This window comes from Cheilinus undulatus, linkage group 23 (genome assembly GCF_018320785.1).
Source record: "Cheilinus undulatus linkage group 23, ASM1832078v1, whole genome shotgun sequence".
In the NCBI taxonomy this organism is placed as follows: domain Eukaryota; kingdom Metazoa; phylum Chordata; class Actinopteri; order Labriformes; family Labridae; genus Cheilinus; species Cheilinus undulatus.
Genome location: NC_054887.1, coordinates 12,062,879 through 12,085,882, shown reverse-complemented (window position 1 = coordinate 12,085,882; position 23,004 = coordinate 12,062,879). Strand labels below are relative to the sequence as shown.

At 39.5% G+C, this 23,004-nt stretch overlaps 1 protein-coding gene across 2 annotated transcripts in view; it reads right to left on the bottom strand.

Moving 5' to 3' along the window:
- Positions 1-23,004, bottom strand: part of slc38a4 (solute carrier family 38 member 4) — a 69,166-nt gene that overhangs the window by 5,005 nt on the left and 41,157 nt on the right. For both annotated transcript variants that reach the window (XM_041780741.1, XM_041780742.1), the window contains exons 10-15: positions 22,294-22,554; positions 21,304-21,383; positions 19,572-19,672; positions 18,370-18,494; positions 1,710-1,854; positions 174-271 (exon numbers count right to left, since the gene is read on the bottom strand). In XM_041780741.1, the coding sequence (XP_041636675.1) occupies positions 174-271; positions 1,710-1,854; positions 18,370-18,494; positions 19,572-19,672; positions 21,304-21,383; positions 22,294-22,554 (810 nt within the window). The remainder of the gene's footprint in view (positions 1-173; positions 272-1,709; positions 1,855-18,369; positions 18,495-19,571; positions 19,673-21,303; positions 21,384-22,293; positions 22,555-23,004) is intronic.

Below are 23,004 nucleotides of genomic sequence, written 5' to 3'. Positions count from 1 at the left end.
GAGAGAGACGGAGAAGGGATTGAATGTCAAGATCACACACAGCGGAGGGTTTGCTGAAATTTGTAACGAGTCACGTTTTGCAAATGTTAGCCTTGTCTCGTGGTAAAGAGTGAGAAAGTGATACATGGAGAATAATGTTGATGTAGAGTGTCCGTGTGTGCTCGAACTCTTACCCCGATCTTCTGAGGGGAGCGAAGCGGCAAAGATTTTACCAGGCGGAGGTAAAAAGCAGCAGGGAGGATGAAGATGAGCATAGTGGCTGCGGAGGAACCTGAAAGAGAAAGCAAAGGTTAGTGGGACTTCAGATATATCCAAATATTTAAACATCCAGAAATCTGTATTTAAAAAAAATTATGATAATTTTACAAAATTTTCTTTAGTTGCTTTTAATTTACAACAAACAACACAAAACTAGGTTTTGTGTAAAATAATCTTGTAAAATATATTTATGTTAGCTAGCATCCCTTGAGTCTAGATACTTGTCATGTTCAACTTCTTCAACCACTGGCATTTTGCTGCATGACATTCCCGACTCTCACCCCAGTTTCCCAATCCATCCACTCTCTGATCCTCTGCAACAGAGGTTCCCAACTTGTTTGACCGCAAGACCACCTCCTTGATCACAAAATGCTATTAAATTTTGTCACTTTTCTACCACTCAGACGTATTTATTGAGAAATAATGCAGTTTGGATCTTAAGGAAATGGAAAAATCATGTGATTGAACAGAGACAGGACAAAACAAACATGGAAGACAAGCTTTCATACATTCTATTTTGCTCCATTTCCCCTGATTATGCAAATTTTGGTTGTTTTCTGGAGAAATTCACACATTTTCATTGAAAAACCAGCCAAGATAAATTAGTCGAGAGCTTAGGAAAACTGTTCTGTTCTGAATCCTAATTTGGAATGTTTTTTTTTTTTTTTTTTTTTTTTTGGAAAACCAACAATTAGTTCACAGCTCAAAAGCCTGCATCTCTGGTGGAATGGGGTCGCATTAGTGCCTAAGGGGTGGGCAGCTTATACATCTTGAAAGGCACCATGGATGGTAAAAAGTATATAGAGGTTTTAGAGCAACATATGCTCCCATCCAGACACCGTCTCTTTCAGGAAAGACAATGCTAAACCAAATACTGCATCAACCACAACAGCATGGCTTTGGGTGCAATTAACAGCTAGAAAACATGTTACACATCATAAAATAAAACATCCAGCAAAATGTGTTTTTTTTTTTGTTCTAGAGTCGAAATGGGGTTGGGGTTGTATGGACACCACACAAAGCAAAAACATCAAATCTTCTAATAACTGTTTTGTGCATGAATCAGTGCTACTCTATGAAATAAGAAGCAAAAATACTGTTTACAAAAACAGCTGATATTAACTTTTATGTTTGACATGCCAAAAAGAACTAAGCTAAATGTCATAAAGACGACCCAGCATGTATGCTTCTCAGTGCGTTGGCATTAAGAACATGAATGTTAAGATCCAGCAGTCTCACAGGGCTCACGAGACCGCACAGCTGACTCGACCTGACACTGTAAGCTCCTGTACTTCTCACGTCTTTACTCAATAAAATGACCCCTGAACCAAAGGTGCTAATCAGGCCTAGACTACTGCTCTGAATGTTTTATTAACTCCTGTTTGGCCATGTTGTGGCTCCTTCCATCTTTTCACACGTTCTTTTTTAAAATCAGTATCGAAAAGACTCACCAATGAAGCCGAAGATGTCTCTGATGGTTGGGACGAAGATGACCAGCAAGTTATTGAAGACGAGGATGGTAGAGGCGATCAGTATGTGTCGGGTCCAGCTGAACTCTCGCCCACTGAACAGCAGTGTGTTGATGGAGGAGCGGATCTGGGAAAAACACAATGAAGCAAATATAAAGTCTTTTGGGATTTTTCTGGATTTGGAAAAATAAGCTTATTAATATAATAAAAACTGTATAAAGTTCACCATCAGCTGTGTGAGGAAAAGAGGAATAAGTGACAATCAGAACACATCGGTCAACTTCTGACCACAAAGACATTCAAAAGTTAAAATACAAATAATGGGTATTAGCTTTTTAACATTTACTAACTCTGTACTAGCATGTTTCCACATGCAAAAGTGTAAAAACTGCACTTCCTTTAGTGTCCACTAAAAGCTGGTTGCAGTGGTCCCACTAGCCCTACTAAAACTCATACTACAATGTCGCTTTTAAAATCAGAAAAAAACATGTTTACAGTCTGGTACATGAACCGTTTTGGTCCAGATAGCTCATGTCTTTATTGGTACACACTGTACACACTGTATAGAGGGGGTTCTTTCAAATGACTCATGCATTTCAATCACATTCACGCTGAGAGTTTTACATAAATTTGTGGAATCTCTGACCACATTTCCAATATAAGAACTACCATAATAAGCGTTAGAGCTTCTCTGCAGAAAAAAATGGGTGACAGCATGAATACTACATCCCTTTGATATGCAGTCAGACCACACACACCAGTTTCACACTGGCATCACTGACAGAAATCTGATCTGGTTAGCTGTTTCACATGGAGGTCAAGTGGAGTGCACTTTTGGTGACAGAGCTCAATGTTTTGCTTGATTATAGGAACATGTTTGTCTTGAGCAATAATTAGAAGTGCTGTTCTTGTTGTCATTTAGGTGCAGATAGTCATCTGTAGTACAGTTCCTAATTGCGTTGATGCAGTCTAGGAGCCCAAACAACCTAAGGGCTTCACTAGGTTTAAAAGAAAAGAACAGCTGTGTGTCATCTGCATATCAGGGAAGCAGCTATAGAGCAGTGGTTCTCAAATGGTGTGGCGAGGCACACTGGTGTGTCTTGAGGCAAATCAAGGTGGGCCTTGGGAATTCGTACAACCATACATGATTACAATGACCACACAAGTACCATAAAAATTGGACAGCCTCTTACAAAACTAACATTTTATGTAGTATTTCTGGTATTTTTTTCATAAGAAGAAACCAGCCCACAGCTATACCTGGTGTTCAATCAGTGCATCTCTCCAGCAAATTTAAAGATAAGTTTCCATTTTTTTTGTGATGATGGTATGGAAACGGAGGAAAGTTAGTCAGCAGAACTTGCACATTCATTAAGTACGATCCATGCACTTTACAAAAGAAAGTGTTTCAATCCAAGGGTTGACTAATTTGCTTTAGTGTGGAGGTGATCAATATCACATATAACTAGCGAACGTCCTACTACATGTCTAGCCAGATGAAGGGAAACAAGAGTGTTGACCAGTCTTGTACTGAGCCAAGAGGCCTCTTTGACAGCTTTTCTACCATGTTTTGTCATAAAAATGCTTTTACTGGAACTGGTGATAAACTATCAAGCAAATAAACCTTGGAAGGAAGTAATGACGTGGCATTCATGAATGAGCTGGCCTTTAAAACTGCTCTTTTATGTGAACCACTGCTCCTGTTTAAAAGCCAGTGCCCTTTCTTACATTTCTTCAAACACCAAATGAAGAGCCTTTTGGTAGCTAAACAACTGCCATGATTACTGAGCTTAGCTTAATGAGTCATATCTCTATAAGAAGGCAGATTTCCCATGGCAAAGAGCAAGGCTGAACAGACAGTTGCTGTGGAATCACAAGCAAGATCAACCAAACTATGACAAAGTCAACTGAGCCAAAACAGACCATATGTGGGCGTTGTCTTACTCCGCTCCTCCAGAATTTAGATGTATGCTTTTAATCCATGTCTGTTTCTCCTTGAGCTTTTTAAACTTCCTTCCCTGAATGTGCCACTACTTTCAGGACTTAAAAGAAGCTCAAGTTAATGTTTTGTTGCAATTTGAAAGGTTGGGGCAGTTGTAAACAGCACATAACTTTGGCATTTGGGGAAAGTCTTTGTTTTTTGGCCTTGTATTTGAAGACTAGAAAGGCAAACATAATAATGTTAATGTTACTATTCTTCAGCACACTCACAGTGGGGTCTGCAATCGGAAACAAATTAGCAACAGTCTGCATGTCTGCCGGCTTGTTACTCAGACTGATTCCCACACTTGGCTGCTGACTGAAGTGTGTCAAGTTCTATGAGGCCAGTGTGTGTATTTATGTGACTGAGCGAAAGAGACGGAGGGGATCCCAGCTAAGACTCCTGGAGCTGCTGAGCCACAGGCAGGCCATTCAAGTCTCCAGTGGGTGAAAGGTTGCAACTGTCAGGTGAAACCCAAGGCACCGTGAGCTCGCAGGGCCACATGGGGAAAGGTTACAAGGAGGCGGAGCTTACAGCGTCCATTCAAAAAGGCTAGGGATTATCTCCTACAGCGCAATGGAGCTATGGGATTGCATCAGCCGGTACTGAGAAGGGCGGGCCTGCCTACAGCAGGGGGAGGATGTGTCTTTACATGAAACTGCTGTTGTCACTTTTTTTTTCACTGACAGCCTGTCTTCCTTCCTCTTTAAGGTACAAGTCTCTAATTATGACTGAGCAGGGCCTCTAGACACAGTGACAGCACATTTAAACACTACCTACACATCACATTGAGAGCATATTTAGAGAACACAATAGGAGGTGCAAAGATAATTTCAGAGAAAGTTACTTCTTGTAATTTCAGCCAGAAAAAGTTGCAACAAGTGTAAGAGTTGCTGCAGAATAGTGCAGACTAGGGATGGGCAATACATCAAACTTTGTTGGAAATATTTAGTGATGCTTGATAAGTATGTTTTTTAACCGATAATTTCCTACTCCTGATGGCTGATAACCAATAATAACCGATATATTTTTTTCAATTGTTGATTTAACAAAAGAAGTTTGTTTGATGTGTTTATGCACATCTGGGGGTAAGAAGGGGTTCATATGTAGTGAGCACAGATATTTATAACTAATTTTATAACTAATTTTTCAAAGAACTATTCATACTTTATAACTGTTATTATAGTTAACTTTTTTTAGGTAAACATTTGTGTACCAAGTACAACATACACAAACAACTGACCCATAAAACCAAATGATAACAGGCTGTTATGCTTAACAAATGGAGATATTTGGGGGTCTGGGTTTTTTTTCTTCTGCTTAAGCCAGAATTAAAGCGAGCTGATGTTTTACATAAAGATTAAAAATATGCACTGACATAAGTCATATCAGAGATAGGTTAAGAATGTGAAAATTCCACCGTGGTCTGTGGCTAAACTTCTGTTCCTAACGTCGATCAGACTGAATGAAAGCACGTCAAACAGAGCAGGCAGGTATACGTCTATGAAAGTAGCGATGGATCAGGAGACTGTTAGACTGATTTTGTTATTATAACGTTGCGCCTTTTGGCTCTGGCAAACTTTCTGCAGTTTTCAATGCCTGCTTACAATCAGCGTTCTGACTGGTATTAGCCGCTGACTTGGTCCTAATGCCCGCGGCTGAGGCTAGTGGCTGCTGCCGCTTCGTTTTAACGTCCTTAGGATGATGACTCCTAAGTGACTTATACGATCCGTCAAGGACTTCCTTCTACTCTTTGTGACTGTTGCAGGGCCAATTCTACACACACGGTCGTGTTATCCTCCCTGTAAATACTGAATAACGCCACCGTGTTGTTAGCATTTTAGCACAAGGGCTGCTTCCTCTTCTTCTCTGGTGCTTAACAGCGGGTCATGTACTGCGGTGCCACCTACTGTTTCAAAATGTGTAGTCTTGTGAGAAAGAAAAAAAACGCCAGCACTGCTGTGCTGACAGAAATATATATGTTATCGGGGCTAGTCGTCGGACTTATCAGAATGACGTAATAATTTCCTGTTATCGGCCCAATAATTATCAGCCCAATAGTTATCGTGCACCCCTAGAAATATTTATAGATTTTTAAACAACATAAAGGATAAGACAATATAGTTTATATCAATATAGTTTATGATGATTTGAGGAAAAAATGATGCCTGGCCTGATGCTCAGTAATATAATTATTGACAACAAGAAGAGCCTTTGCCTTTATTTTGATAGGACAGCTGAAGAAGACAGGCAAAACTGGGAGAGAGACTGGGAGAGACTGGGAAGACACCAACGAACAGTGCCAGAACAAGTGTCAACCCTTGTACCTTCCTCAAGAGTAAAAACGTGCAAATCTCAGTGTTCTGTTTGAGGAATTTGCAGTTTCCTGTTAGGTTTTTGTTTATGAGCAAATTGTAAATCTGGGGTCCACTGATAATGAGCCTGACCTGATATTGTTGGCAATATTTGGCATTTGGCCAATTATCTGTATTATTTTATTTTAACTGTAAATTTATGTTTTGTTTTTTTTTTTGTTTTTTTTTTACTTAAAAAATGCAGTACACTTTGGCTCTGCTGTGAGATGTGTCCTTTTCTCTGGCTTTGCTTTCACTCTCTACAGTCTCAGTCTAAATCTAAATCTCCGACTTTTACATCAACATCATGTAAGTAATGAACACATCAATGCTTGTCCAGTGTCACCCTGGAATGCAATTTTTTCCTACATTGAGCATAGAGCATTTGTCATAATTGCATAAATCTGACATTGAATATGAGAATTACACTTGTATCAGGGTATTTTTACACAGTGGTATTACTACTTTTACATTTGTACACTAATAAATACATACATGGGCTGTAAAAGGTGTGCAGTTTTCTTAGATAAAAGCCCACCTTTTTGGCTGTTACACATTCATCTTTAGTATTTAGTGCTGAAGTAGTCTAGTTTACGTTCATGCTTTATCACGCTGTAAATCTTAAATTTGACATAGTGAAAACTAGTGAAACTGGCTCATTTTTACAGTGAATTCATGCCAGTTCTAAATATTAGTTATCAGTCTCATAACTAACCAATAATTGGCATCAGCCTTAAATAATGGTAATGATTGACCTTTATTAAGAATGCCTATTTAAAGTGTTGTATGGAAACCCCAAAATTAACACCTTTTTGACAGCGCAGCAACAAAAATAGAAGTCATCGACACTCGATGTTGGGTAGTTTAAAATTTGGCAATTTAAAATTGTAGGTAAATGCCTACACACTGTGTAAATTGCACAAATACGTTGGCAGCACTGCGATTGACTGGTGACCAGTCCAGGGTGTACCCCACGTCTCGCCCAATGACAGCTGGGACAGGCTTCAGCCCCCCCGCGACCCCTAATGGGATAAGTGGTATATAAAATGGACTGATGGACGTTGGCAGCAGTGGAAAAGTGGGTGGAACTAGTGACTCATCAACCACATTTTCAAGTGTTACAAAAATATTTGAGCAATTCAGACAGTGTTCCTGCTCTCTTTTTCTTAAAAAATATAAAGGCCATCATTATTAAGTTTTTGTACTTTTTTATACCACTGATCATTACAACAGTTGAGATTTGATCATTTTGAAACACACAGTATTTTGTAGGGATGCACATCATTATTAACGATATATATTGGTATCAACTAAGATGATTTTGTTCATATTAGCTCATCAGATAATTTCATTATCAACTTAATATTTTTTGACAACTTAAATAAATGAAAATGTTGAAAATATTGTGTGCAATTTAGACAGTGTGCAGGAGCTAGCCTGATAAAGATGAAATTGTCCAATATCAGGTGTCTTCTTTGTTGATGTTTGATCAAACAAGTTGAGCATTGTTTAGTTTTTACTAGAATCATCTGAGAGTTCATAGTTCTAGTATTGTGACAACCATTTGTTACTTCTTTACTGAAATGATAGTAAAAAAATGCAGTACATCTTGTAGATATGATTTTTGATCCTTGTCGTCCAGCTCTACTACAGACCCTCTTTGGCTCCTTTCAAGTCTGACTTAAGCACAGATTTATGTCCCGTTAGCATGGCTCAGTGGGAAAACATCACATTAACTGGATTTTCTGCGCTGTCAAATTGAACCAAGTGACCTCCATCATGACTGTCAGGAGGCACTGGGATGACTCCTGTGCTCCTCCGCCCACTGCCAAGAAAGTGTCCCACTTAGAGCCAAAACTCCTTTATAGTGGGAGATAATGAAGATAACTTAAAAGCGTCCATCTCCTCCTCTGCTTTACCTCCCCTTCCCACCAGCTGTTGCATAATTAGACCGGCTTGGAAAACTTGAGCCTAGGCGCAGCATTTCTCTCCAAGGCTCCAAACTATTTAGCACTTGGCTGTTACCTGGCGTGGAGCCTTTGGAGTTCACTGTGTGATATTTGCACACACCTCCTACTACCTGTCACACACACAGAGAATTTGGGCATTGTTGTTTAAAGGCAGCCGGATTAAACCAGCCACTTCTGGGATCAGCCAGGTAGCAACAAACTCAGGGATAAGATAGGGAGACCATATTTTCAACCTCCAAATTTAACCACAAATCCTGTAAGCTCATGGTACACACTGATTTATCAGTGCAACAACAACCTGGAAATTCCCTAAAAATCATGTCTATCGACATCAACCAAAGTTTTATTTACAAAAGTTATTATATAACACGAGTCAACACAAATAACATTGGTGTACTAGGGCATATTTGTTCCTCACTTAAGTAGGTCACAACAGTGCTATCTTCAGCCTGTATCTACACTTTGTGTTTGCTAGTTTTGATTTCAGCATTACCACCAAGGGGGGCTGGAAATGGACACTTGAAGTGCACGCAAACTGCACCATATTCACTGCCTGGACCTTTTGAATGAAGCTGCACCTTTCATGGAGAATAGTGCATTGCTTTGGTTTTTCATTTGATTAAAACTGGGGCAGGGAGTGTCTGCTTGGTGGAAATGCACTTTAAGATGCATCAAGAAGATGTTTGCTGCACAATTATATGCCACGAAATGTGTTCATATTAGCATAAAAAAAAAAACACTGTGCACACTTTTTTTTTTCTTTTTTACAAACCAAAGTTGTAACCTCATTTGAAGCCAAGATTTGTGCACATATGAGTCTTCAAGCTAGAAACTGAGTTTGTGAAACTGGGACAGTTGTTTTCGTTTTTGCAGAGCTGCTCATTTGAATCCTGACATCTGCTTTTGGAGTATGAACTGAAACTACATGCAGCGGGGTAAAGTCCCTCCATGCACAGTAAAAATATCAGCGACAAAACCACAACTCTGTTTTGGTCTCAAAAAAGGTGAGAAAAAAAAGAAGAGTTTCATTTGATTGAAACCAAAACAAACACAGAGCTACAGTGGCTCAAAGCAAATACAAGCTCTCTGGTGGTGACACTGGCACCCTGCAGTATCTTTAGTCTGATGTATCTATGGAGGGAAGAGTCATGCAGATTACTGCACTTTTTGTATGGTGTACCTTTAAAGTTTTCCTTTTTTTGGGTTGCCAGATTCAGCAAGTGTTAATACTCCTCCATTAGGACACTTCAATTATAATTTTCCTTCTTTAATGCACTCCCTCCTACGTTACTCCAGTGATCTGCAGAGCTTAAGAGCTCTCTGGACCAAAGAGCATGACATAAATTATGAATATATTAAGCCAAAGACAGAGACTAAATGGGTTTTACATTTATTTTATGTTTTAAAGGATTTTGTTATATTGTAGATGGCACTTAGAAGACCTATTGGAAGGACTGACACTATATTGCGCTCTTTATTAAAACTGCAGCATTTTAAAATGTAACAAAATGTATTGGTTAAACCTGATCTTTTCATAAACTGTGTTGAGATTATGTTTGTCATGACCTGAAGCTGGATTAATAAAGATGGACTCAGTAAAAATTAGAGTATATTCATCCACAAATATTTTGGTTCTGAGTGTCTTGGTGGCCTCTCTCACTAGTCTCCTTCTTGCATGGTCACACAGTTTGTGAGGATGGCCTGAGCTACGCAGATTTACATATGTGCCATATTCCTTCTATTTCTTGATGATGGGTTTAACTAATATCTTGGGGATGTTCAATGCCTTGGAAAATGTTTTGTATACATCCTCTGACTTATACTTATCAATAACTTTTTCTCTGACTTGCTTGTTGTTGTGTGTTCTTTTTTCTTCATGGTACAATGGTAGCCAGGAATACTGATCAGCTATTTTTGACTATATAATCTCAGGAATGAAGTTTTGGTTACTGTAAATTTTCGACTTAAAAAAACAAGAATTTTATACTTTTTAAACCTGGATATTCTGAGTGGGTTTTTTTGTGAATTGCTGCCTTTATAAACGTGAAAATTTAAAGTTCTTGTATTTTACAGATCCTTTATATTATCTTTTAGAGTAAAGTAAAGTTTATGTGGTAGAGCACCTTTCACAGAGCAGGTCATGAAGTGCTTTACAAAACATCAAAGTAAAAGAGCAACGACATCAAAATTTCTACAATGAGCTAAAATAAAACAAGATACAATACAACAGTAACAAAGTTACTTTAGGTGGATAAAAGCCAATGTGAGGAGATGTATTTTCAGCTGGTAGAGTGGCCTTAAGATTCTGTTGTGCATGCTCAAAGTAAAGCCAAAATATCCAACTGAGGTGTAGCTAGCTGAGCTCTTTGGACTCTATAAGACAGGGGTGTTCAAACTATGGCCCAGGGGCCAAATGCAGCCCTTGGCCCATTTTAAAAGGCCCACAGCAAATTCCAAAACATAAATGAAAAATGGCCCACATTAGAACATGAAGCTTGTGCATGACTGTAAATTTTATCTGTGTTTTCTTATTGACAGATGATAATAGTTTTCCATTACCTTGGGGGCTCGTCAGAGAAAGTAACACAAAACTACACTTGTCTGTCAATAAGAAGACACAAAAAACTATAATTTGTGAGGATGGTATGAATTTATTTGACTTAATGTATATTTTGGTTTGAGCACTAGGCAGCAATATTGTGCTAACTCTGTAAACAAACATTTTGACAGGACAATTAATTGATGTGCTTTTATCTCTAGCACATGGAGCGTCATTCTCATTCTGAGTCCTGTCACTGATTCTGACGGGGGCTACCCTGAAATCTGACTGGCCTCCTTAACGCCCCTTTAAAGTGAAAATGAATCTGTATTTAGGTTTGTTGTATGACAGCTCACTGTGTTATGAACCCCCAGATCAAATTTCAGTCAAATACAACATCTCTAAGTTTATAAAATTAAGCTTCAAAATCATGAAAAATGAGGCGGTAAAATCCTATCCAGGATGGCATTCTGCTGAATGTGCTGAAGCCACGCCCACTCAGGAGAAATACTATCCTCAAGCTCTCACTGTTAGCCCTGACCTTACATTGACCTTATGATCAGTTGCCTGGCTCTGTGCAAGAGAAGAGACAAAGTCCGTTTTCTGTCTAAAATCTCTGTTATGATGCTTTAAATGATCCATAGACCACTGTGGCTGATAGATTTGGCAAATTTACCTCACAATGAACAGAAAAACAGCATTTAACTGACTGTTAACTTTCAATAAAGGCAGTGACATCTGCTAACAACAGACTGTACTTACATGAACTGCTCTGTGATTTTATATTGTAGTTTAAGAGGGGTGGGGTCATTCATTACTCATGACATCATGAGCCCACATATTGGCCCCGTCCACATGAAACCAAGCCAGGAAAGAGGTGAAAAACTTTCTAACAGTCTAAATCCAAAATTCAGTCACATGCAGGTCTCAGTGTTTTCACATGTTTACAGCAAACTTATTCCAACATCTAGCGTGTTCAGACACAAACTTTGGATTTCACTTTACATGGCCTTTAAAATCCTTGAAATGACTGGCTATATGCCATGTCAGCTTTCAACTTGCCATTTAAGCATATCCAACCACTAATCACATCTTTACCTAAATTAGGCTGGATTCACTGACTTCAGTATCATAAATGTGAGATACATGAAAGTGGCCTTCTGTATTTGGCCCTCAGTGGAAAAAGTTTGGACACCCCTGCTGTATTGAGTCATAGTTGAGGGTATGGTGTCCTTTAGCCCACAACAATGCCAATACACAGATTTTAAACTCCAATGCTTATGCTTACAAGCTGAAATGTCCTACAGTAAGTTATTTCACTTAACAAAAAAAGGACGATACATTGCTAAACTTCTCAAAATATAGCGGGATTGTTGGGTGTGTGTTATAAAAAGGCATCATGAATGATTTCACTCAATGGTCTGACATGTCAACCCCTACTGATGGATGTCTGTGGAATCACCTGGTAAGAGATACAACCACATTCGTTGCAGATATAAATTAAATCTACCATAGCATTATTCTGCTTGGTTCTGCACATGTCAAAGCACTTTGTAAACCCATGTTTTAAAAAGTGCTATACAAAAAAAAGTTATCATTATTATTATTATTAATCCAATATTCATGGCACCCTTGAAAAAATTTAACACTCTTTGGATAAAGTGAGCATAAGGTTAAAGATACATGTAATTATGTGCTGACTACAGACATACACATGTTTGGATTTTGGATCCCACAGTCAGACAAACTCTTCCTTCAATTGCAATGTTCTATTACTTCATTCTGTGCTTTGGTTGGGTAAATATTAACATAAAGTTCTAAAATAAAAACATAAAAAAGATTGTCTGACTTTTTAAGAAAGCAGAGAAAATCAAAGTTCAAGTAAAATTCTCCCTCTTTTGACCAGACTGAAGCTGTGTAGATGAAACAGTTAACAGCACTTGTGAACAGCCACCAAGACAACAAGCAGGTGGTGGTGCCTTTGATACAGTTGGACTCAGAACAACTGACCTACTTTGAGTGGGAAATAACTGCCAATTTACGAGGCTTTTGTGGCTTGTGGTCAAGCTAGTGCTCCACAACAAAGGTCTTGATAAAGAGGCTAATTTAATATCATGAAGGTGAGACATTAAGATGTTAATGGTGCTGTTCATCAGCTCGGCAGCATCCCACTCCCATGCTTTCAATCTGCTGCTGGAGCCTGAGAACTGGGGCATGTTTGACTCCCCATAATGCCCTTTCATTATGTACAGGATCCTAGCAAAGCCCTGTGTGATCTAGCCTCTGTTAGCCTCTATACTTCACGTGACTGAACACCCACACACACTTCACCCACATTTTCATGTCTAAACACGTGTCTGCATGCACAATCCAACACATACTATCTCCATTCTCTCAGACCAGCACTTCCCCGGTACAGCCAAGGACAGTCACAGACAAAGCTAATGTTAATCTCTGGCTGAAGGTCAGCGGCGTTACTCTGCAGGATGAAGGTCAGGCGGATTCAAGGCGAGATTCTCAAATGTCAACTGGAAACTTGGCCGAGAGACTGAGTGCTTCTTTGTAACTTGCTTCGCCTGTGCATCCAAGTTCATCAATCTTAGGACCATAAGGATGAATTTACAGCAGCAGTAGTGATTTAAATCACCACTTTAAACCCCGAATTAAGGCTGCTACTTTGACTGATTTTGAAGTTGTGATCATTTGACCTGTTTGATCATTCATGTCTGGCCTTGTGTGACTTCCAAATCACTAAGTGAAGTTCCCTACAAAGACATTAAAAGATACTGACAAAATGTGACATTACAATATCCATTCTCTTTGTGATATATTGCAATATAAAACTAGAACCACAGCCTGGCCGTTACATGCCTCTGAAAGGTTTCCAACCACCAGACAGTGAAAGTACAGTAAGTTAAGAGGAATAGCTGTTTCATGACTAATCTACATTGAAGTCTGCCTGAAATCATCGTCAGAAGTCAGAGAATGGAGCACCCGTTGCAGACAGAGTCTGTGTATCTCCTGCACTGACACTCAAGCTACAGGCTGTCACAGATACACCAGCATGACTCTCAAGGCAGACGCTCAAATATGACCTTATGTGATTGTACTTCTGTTAACATTAGTGCCTCATCCTGGTGCTCATTTATATACAGTACGGCACTGACTTGCTGATAATTTATCCAATAGCTCCAAAGATGTGCCTGGAGAAGGGCCCAAGAATGCACGCCCAAGCATGCACGCCCTGCCTCCAAGCATAGCGCAGAGACGTCACAGCGGTTCATCCTTATTCAGGGATGCCTTGCAGATAAGTAACAACCGCTGCAACAAACTTTGAAATACCTTGCCAGATTACAGACAACAGAAGAAGAAGAGACGCTGAAGTAGAAACAATGGCCAAAGCAATGCTAACTGAAGCGAAGCAATTAAATGTCGTTGTCATCAGCCTCAAATGGATAGCTCTGTTGAGGTGCAAACGCAAATCCCCTGCAGCACTGAGCTGCCATGCCAAGTCAAACCAAGTTGAACCAAGCCACCTCAAGTAATAGAAAAACAACACATAACTTTGAGCACCATTAGGGATTTACTTAACTCAATGAGTTTTTCTGTAAAGTTGATGGAGAAATGAGTCAGCTGTTTTCTTTCCTTTTCCTTTCTGTTGCAATGTCAAATCGTTAAGCCCCAGTGGACATTATTTGCGAGGTGTGAAGAAAATCCCTCATAGCAATCTTGAGATATCACATTCACATGCAAGGGATGCACACGAGCCACATGACCTTCATCTTATCCTCCTGAGCCCCTGAATGTGTATATGAGGACATTATTTAAATTAAATTAAATGGGATTAGTTTGTATGTTTTTGTGAGGGAGAGGGAATTTAATTGGACATTTTGGAAGGAATTTCCTTCTAAATGTCTGTGAATTTTGTTGTTGATTTTAGAGATGATGTTTGGAGGAATTTGAGCAGAAACTTTCATAATTTTCTATGAAATTCAATGGACTTTATTTGTACATTTTCAGGGATTTGATTGTAAAATTTTGGGTGGAATTTGCTTTTAAATTTTTTTGGAACTTCCTTGAAATTTTTTCTGGAATTTTCATGTATTTATTTCATTGAAATCTTTAAGCTTTCTCAGAAGGTTTATGGAATTTTTGTTTTTATGGGATTTCAAAAAGGTTTGAAAACATCTTGGGAATTTTAGGTGATTTTTGGGGTTTTAGAAATTTAAAGGAGATTTTCCAGGACCTCAATAACTTATTGCAGAAATCACAATGGCTTCCAACAATAATTTTGCTTTGTATTTGGTCTATGTTCCTCACAAGCAGACATCATTTACGGTGAAAACTACTTCCTGCTCAAATACAGGGCTTCGTACATATCAAGTACTAGTTATCCCAAATAAGTTGGGAAAAATTAAATTCCAAACAAAAAGCTCCAGGCTCAGGAGGTTAAACCTTCAACATCAAATCAGTTGGTCCTTAAGTCAGGACAAAAATTTTGGCAAAGTCTAAAGGAAGTTCCTTTCACTGTTCTAAAGATGATTTCATAAGAATGGCCTGGAAAGCAAGGCATAAACACGAGGCTCAACGACCTTGGCCTTTGGCCTTCGACTTTCTAAATCTAACCAGTTCATCCTGGAGTCAGGGCGAACATTCATGCAAAGTTTCGTAAAAGTCTGTCAAAGCATTCTTGAGACCTTGCCTTCTAGAGCATGGCCTGAATGGAGGGATGACTATGGCAAGAGCAGAAGGATAATAATACAGGGAGTTTTTAAAGACTTGAGTATAGGCTTTAAACATATAAAAATGCCTATATTTTGAATAATTTTGGGCTTAAGGTCTTTTTTATAAAAGGTCCGCACTATTTGTCCCTCTTGCACAAATGCAAAGTATGAAAATGAGTTCTACGCATAGCTTAAAGTCTTGGAATTGGTCTTTAATTCGGAGGTTGAGAGCGTAAACACTCAGCACAGCAGGAGATGTCTTATCGTCTGCCTTCAGAAAAGCTAAATGTATAGCATTCCTCACATTTGTACCAACAGTAAAGCAAAGAGTACTAGGCAGAGTTCAGTAACTCTCTTAAAGGAGGCATATTGCCACCTACCACAGCGAGGTGGACATGACCCTGTCAATAAATCCATCCATCCTTTGTGCATCTATGCTGGAACAAGAACAGTAGTCCGGCTATACTGCCTTAACTGTAAGTCAACTTTACTGTGAACTAACAAGTACTGAATGACTCACGCTAACCAAACTTTGACTCATACTTTCATAGGTATTAATGCAGGTATACACAGGCTGAAAACCAGTTCTATAGAAAGTCTTGTGTGAAGGAATTTGCTTGACATTTTTAAAAGCTACAAGAACAAACTTTATTTAAAAAGGCAGTTCTGTTTCAATTGCACGTGTCTGCAGCGTCATCTGATCCCCTCACCCTGAATGTGTCACTGCTTTGCTCTTTTCACTGGACTACATGCCACCCCAGCTGCCTTGTGGCGTCCCATTTCAGTCTCGTGTTTTTCCTCTGTAATCTAAATCCCCCTCACTTTCTATAAGCATTTATTATTTAAGTAGACCTTGAGTTCTCCGTGTTGATTAGAATTGAGTTAATTGATGGTAATTTACATTCAGCTATGTTTGTGTCTGATTACATGGAAAAAACAGACACATGCACACATGTTCAGTCTAACTTTAAGCTTATCTTTATTAGAAAGTATCGTCTGAAAGGAAGTCCAATTCTTCCCTCTGCTAAGATGACACAGTTGTCTGTATTCAGCCCCACAGAGGCAGACAACAGGAACTACAGCAGCTTTAAAAACTGCTTCATGTTCCTTAGGCTGATATTTTAAACACTAAAGCCATATTTTTGCCATTTTCTGAACATTGTAGCCACTGCAACCCACTGTTACCACTTAAAACCCATTTATACCACTTTTTAACTGCTTTTTACCATATTTTCCACTCCTTTTTGCCTTTCTTAGCCAATTTCTGTATCTTTTATTGCATGTTGCCACTTTAAACCCATCCTTTTGCCCCTTGTTGCCCCTTTTAGCCCATTTCTACCTCTTATGGTATTTCTGCTACCTTCCAGGTTTTATGTTTGCCTCTATTTTTTTTTTTAATCTACAAGTTTTATCAGTTCTTTCTACTTCTTTTACTGTTCTGGCACCCTGACATTTGAATACATCATTGGCATGGGTTAGCATTTTGTAAAAGGCTATTTATCGCAGATTACTTTTACAATGGACCATGATTTTCCTGACCTCAGTGGGCCCTCCATGTGGCTGGGTTCTCCTGTTTATCTGCCCTTATAGGCGGCCTTGTTCTTAAGGTTCCACTACAACAATATGTTGTAAGTTATCCGAAGAATAGTTTCTTTATCTTCATTTAAAGGAAATGCTCAACCCTGCTAGAAAACTCATACCAGCCATCTCTGGATACAGACGCAGTCATCAAACCATTTCCTGAAACAACACAATACTTTTCAGGAATTTTGCAGCCCTGGAAAAGGTTTGTCTTTCTGTCTACATCCTCTACTATTCCATCCCCCTCCTCTTTGTCTCACTGACTCCACCTCTTTATCTCTCTGAAGCTGGCAGTCAGGGTGAGGGTTTTTCCACTGTCCACTGTGAAGCTGTAAACTTCCACTGCAGCGAGAGAGGGAGAGAGAGAGAGAGAGAGAGGGGGGGATCCTCTCTCACATTCCCGCAGACAGAAAAAACAGCAGTGTCTGCTGAGGGAGGGGGTGGATGTGCACGCGCTGACAGTAAAAGGTACACAAGAGAGTGCAGGTATCTGCTAAATTATAAAAAAATAGTCCAAATAATAATGACTGAAAATGTTGGTACAAATAAGGTAGTGGTAAAAAGGAACGTTTGTGAGTTTGAATGTAAAGCTTTGCTTTAAAGAGTGCTGGTATGCTGTGTTGAGTCGTGTTTCCCTGGTGTGCAGTCATTGCTGCATCATTGTCTGTCAGCACTTTCCCGCAATGCATCTGCTGCCCCCTTGTGGTTGCCTCCGGTACCTACAGCTTCCTCAGACATTATTCACAAATTGGCAGCTGCTTTTCTTTACATAAATGCTTGTGTGCATGTACATGAAGGCTAAATGGGGGCATGAAACCTCCTCTGGCTGGCAGCCATTTTTGTTCCCCTCATGTGATACGAGGGCAGAGCTAAAAGTAGCACATGGACATATAAGGGAAAGGCAGTCAGCAGAGCGTATGTGCAAATGAATGCGATAAGTTTTGGTTACTGGACGTCACTCAAGGACTAACTTTTGACCCCCTTTTTGAAAGCGGAAGAAGGGCTTTGCTGTGAAGATTTAGAACTGTTTGTGATTGTGAGTAATTCAAAGGTGTGGCAGTTTACAACCTGAGCCTGTTCTCTGAAATTTTGGATGACGACATAGCTGAGAACTAAACAGAACAGTGTGTTCTTTTTTCACCAAACTGCGTCCAAAAAGTCTGACTCTGCACCAAACACAAAACATGCTCTGTAAGCAGAGTGACACTAAATTGCAGCAGGGCTCGTCTGAATGAATAGTTTAACAAATCGCTGGTTTGCGTCAGTGGGCTGAATGTATGGGTGGTATATGTTTAAAGAACATGTTTATATGCTCTGATGTGTGTCAAATTACATTATTGCTCAATTTAGGTTCCATTTATTGGAGTAGAAGATGCCATTGCTCCCCATCTTAAAAATAAAAGCCCTAAAAAGGAGTCCTTAAAGTAAGGAGACACCTTCTTATTTAAGTAAAACAGCTCTTAAAGTGACATGTCATGTGTTTTTGTACTTACAGGAAACAGCACAATTGGGACAGTCAGGGTGACGGCGGTGAGGACAGCCAAACGCACCAGCAGTAGCATGGTGTCGAACTTATAAACCTTTGTGAAAGTGTGAAGCAGCTCTGCCTCTACGTTTTCTGTTATCAGAATGAAAAAGAAAAGATATTAGGATTCAAATAAAGAGCAAAAAGTGGCAAATATAGAACACTAGAACCGTTAGGGAGCTTTATTAAAAACCAGACTAATGGAGCTCAGCAAAAGCTCCTATCTCTCCCTTTCTCCATTCCTTCCTCCTTTTCCCGCTCTGGTGATCAGCTGATTATGGGCATTCACTCTCTTAAGTACTAAGCTAATCAGATTCTGCCACAACCTAATTTGACCAATCATTATGCACCAGTCATATTTTAAATCTGTCATCCTTTCTCCTGCAGTTAGCTTGTTGTTTCGGTGTGGATTCTGCAACCCTCCTCCACCCCAGCCACCTCCATTCAGTTCATCAGCATCTGGCATGCACATCCTCACAAGTCTTCTACTCATCTCATCCTACATATCTAAGTCTCCTCATCTAAACTATTTTATTGGTTGAATAGTCCAGCTTCTCAGAAGTCTACCTGTCATCTGATCCTGCATCCCTCATCAACACCACCACCAGTGTCTAGACTCGATAGGGGGAATCCCATTTCTGCTGTTTGCCTCACTACCCCTTCAAGTACATGAAGTCATCACGACTGAGTCTAATCTCCAAAGAAGGTTTGAACTGTGGCTCTTGCAAAGGTACTTCTTCAGTTTTTTGGCTCTTTGGTTGAGCAGGGTTGAGTAACACTAGATTAGACAGTGCAGGAATAGAGAGAAGGTATTTCCATGGCAACACCTATAGTTTATGTAGTTTATTTGCTGATGTGAAAAAAACTTTCTTATAGGGCAAAATTCACCCACATGATGGTTCTAAGTATAAAAAGCCATTTATAAAAATTAAAGAGTCAATGATTGAATGAACTTTATCATTACAAAGTTAGACCCAATGTAAGAACAGTTGTCTAGTGCTAAAAGCAGGGTGTTGATTAAAAAAAACACAAGACCTTTTCAAGTACTAGTGTCAAATATCTTGTCTTTACAAATGCTTGCTTTTGTACGAGTATATAGGAAACAAAACTGAGGTAATTTTAGCTTTGCTTAACTTTAAATCTACTCCTTTTGTGTCTCATTTCTCTTACCATAAAAGGTGAGGTAGCCAAACAGCGCCGACAGCATGTACATGACGAGCATTGTCATGATCGACAGGTTTGAGACGTTCTGCATCTTCCTCCTGGTGCGGCTGTAAAAGAACACAAACATCACTTTTAGAAAGATTAAATTGCTTTATATAGATTAGATGTCACACTTGAGACTTGCAGTAAAACTCTTAATGCATTTTGGCAGATTTAAGCCCCTTTTACGTCCCTGCCACTCATGGACATGTCCAGACATAAACCCTAGGAGCTCTGCTGAAGGTTTACATCTTCCAGTGACTCATCTCCATTGGATATGGACTATTTTCCCCTGAAATGTTGCACAGTCATTTCCATTATGTTATCAGGAGAGTGTCATGGGGAAAAGAGGTGATGTGTTAGTCAGCTCCCTGGTTTCCTTTATTCCACCCTTTTGTTGATATTTGATACACAACATAAAAATGGATAAAAGGGAAGATCTCCTCTCAGATGCTTGGCCAAAGGCACAACAAGGTACAACATAAATCACTTTGACTTACAGGTTATGCAAGTAAAATGGAAAATTTAAGAAGAATACATGCCTACATATCAACCACAGTTTGATATGAAATTGCTATATTTGGCTGATTTAATAAAAGTCAAAATGGAACAATTTGGAAGCTGAAAAAGAGTCAGCTTTTGTTGCTGAGCTGAGCTGGAGTGCAGCATAATAAAGCCAATGCAGAAGTTTAAAAAAGCTCAGTTACTTGACTGCAATCTTAAAACTGTCTGCAGTAACAATGGAAGTCACAAACACACCCCATGTTAAAATGACTATTTTTACAGTAGTAACAAGCACGTTTACAGTCTGGTTAAAGAAAAGAGGATACCGGTTATGCATAATTAGGATCATAGCTGATGTGGCTACAAGCCACCATGTTGTAGCTGTTAGCCATGAGGCTGACCCGCAATTTCCACATTCACCGGCCACGCTGTTCTCCTCAGCCCTGTGGCTTGACACACGTCATGTAATGACGGCAGAACAGCCTGCTATTGGTTGTCACAGCCCAGTCCCAGTGCATTCTGGGACACAAACAGACAATATGGTGACAGGCTAACTGCCTAGCTGCAGGAACGATCAAAAAATGGATTATAACTGAATAAAAAGACATTGAATATCAGGTTACTGGTGTAAATTTAATCTTTAGAGACCCTGGAAAGTCAACCAAGTTCCAGGCTTGCAAGAACAAATTCTGTAAGAGCTGCGAAGGTATGGATAGTGTCATTAGAACAACACAACAGAAGGTTATGATTTATAGTTCAAAAGTTATTTAACTCTGAATGGCACGTGTCATTTTGAGACAGCATTTTTATCATAGTGCCTGCCACAAATTGATTTGAAAAGATGGATCCAACAGGACTGAATGGTGATGTTACTCAGACTTCATCCAATACTTTGGGCAGTTCTTTGCACTTTATACTGGCGTATAAGTCACCCCAGCATATAAGCCACAGACAGATTTTTAGATGAAAAAAATAGGCATCAAAGGTGCAGGTTACACACTGGATTCTACGTTAACTTTGTGACATGAATGGCAACAAAATGCTGATGTCCACAAACCTATGCACATTACCGATTATTTGCATGGCTTTTATCTTAATGATGTTCCAGTAATGGAAAGATAAATACCCAAGTTTATTCGAAGAAGTGGTGACAATTATGCAGTCTTGACGCAAAAATATGCAGAGGAGAACTTACTCTTTCAGCTCGCTGTAGATGGGAAGGACTTCAGGGTGGCACACAAATGCAAAGGCAAGAATGGGAACAGTGTACGCAGTCTGAGGTAGAAAGAAACAAAGCGTTTAGCACAAATTGACAGTAAGCAATAAAACGTGTTTAGTCCAGCACAGCTGACTTAATAGCAACTGCTTAAATGCTTTCTCACAGTTACTCAACATGCTAATATTATATTTTCTCTTTTTTATGTTTTATTAGTCAGCGCTAATCTGATTTAAGGTTTGGCAGGTGGTGGTGGCATTCAGCAAACGTTTTTGCTGCGATATCTGCAGGTTTTTCCCCTCATTAAAAACAAATAATTTTAAAGAACTGTCAAAACTGGTTCAATGCAGTCAGTATGCATCCTGTAGTATAGGCATAGCACAAAATATAGGACTGCAGTAATTCTCTGCAGAGTTGAAATTAATCTCAGTCGTAACTCACAATTTGTTGTTAAAAAAACTGAACCTGAGAAGCCAGTTGTCACTTTGCATGTTTTATATGTTTCTCTGCTATGTGTCATTCACTTGTTTCTTTTTTTTTAAGCTCAAGACCAAATCCTTTAACTAACACACCCTTAAAACTACACCCTGGCCAAACATGTCTCTGCGAATGCCTGGCATTCTTTTTCTGATGGATTTGTAGGTTGTAAGAGACCACGTGTAGTAACAGCAGTCTTTTTTATTGTGCAAATGAACACTGTGGTTATGATCGCTTCGTTCAACGGTTTGTCTTGGCAAAAAAAAAACACTCTCCCTGGTTTTGTTTCTTGGTCTTGCAGCCAAGATTTTGTGTTGGAAACCACCACCCCAATCAGTACACACCTTCTAAAACACCACAAGATCACACCCTTAAACAGAGTCTGTGTTTACACATGAAACTCAGCCTTGCAAGCTGGACAAAAGCCTTCAAGTAAATAGAGGTTAACCCTCTATAGAAGCCGATCATTACATGCCACCATCTCCATCATACCTGTGAGTTGAAGACAAAATATTTGGGTGTGCACATCTCCTCATCGTCAGGGTGAGGCTCGTAGTGGACAGTGCTGGCGTGATGGGCGTCGCTGCTGCCGACGACAGCCGGAGAAACATCGGCTCGGGAGAAATCCATCTGTGCCGAGTTGTTCAGCGGATGGTACAACCCCGACATGTCGGAGGTGTTCATGCTGAGGTTTGACGAGTGGTGGTAGAAGAAAGGAAGAGGACAGGGCAGCTGGGTTTTCTTATAGATCACCTGGAAGAGAACAACACCTTTAGTCTTTAAAGTTGTGTATTAAAAGTAAAACTCGGCCAATGAATAGGTCAGATAATATATTCTAATGACATGGGCCTTGAGCATCATAATTGCATAGATGATCCATTTTGGCCATTTAGATCCCTCTCCTTCCATTACTTGACAGTGCATTTAACTAAACTCTCGGCTGCTCAGTGCCTTAGAAATAATTTTGGATCCCTCTCTACCGATAATTTTCAATAACCTTTTCTCTGAGTTTCTTGGAGTGTTCTTTTGTTTTCATGGTGTAATGGTAGCCGGGAATACTGATTAACAAGTGACTGATTCTTCCAGACACAGGCATCTTTACACTATAGTCATTTGGGACACATTCACTGGACTAAGGTGATCCTCATTTCACTTATTTTGAGACTACTAGCACAAATTGGCTAACCCTCTGCTGAATTAAGT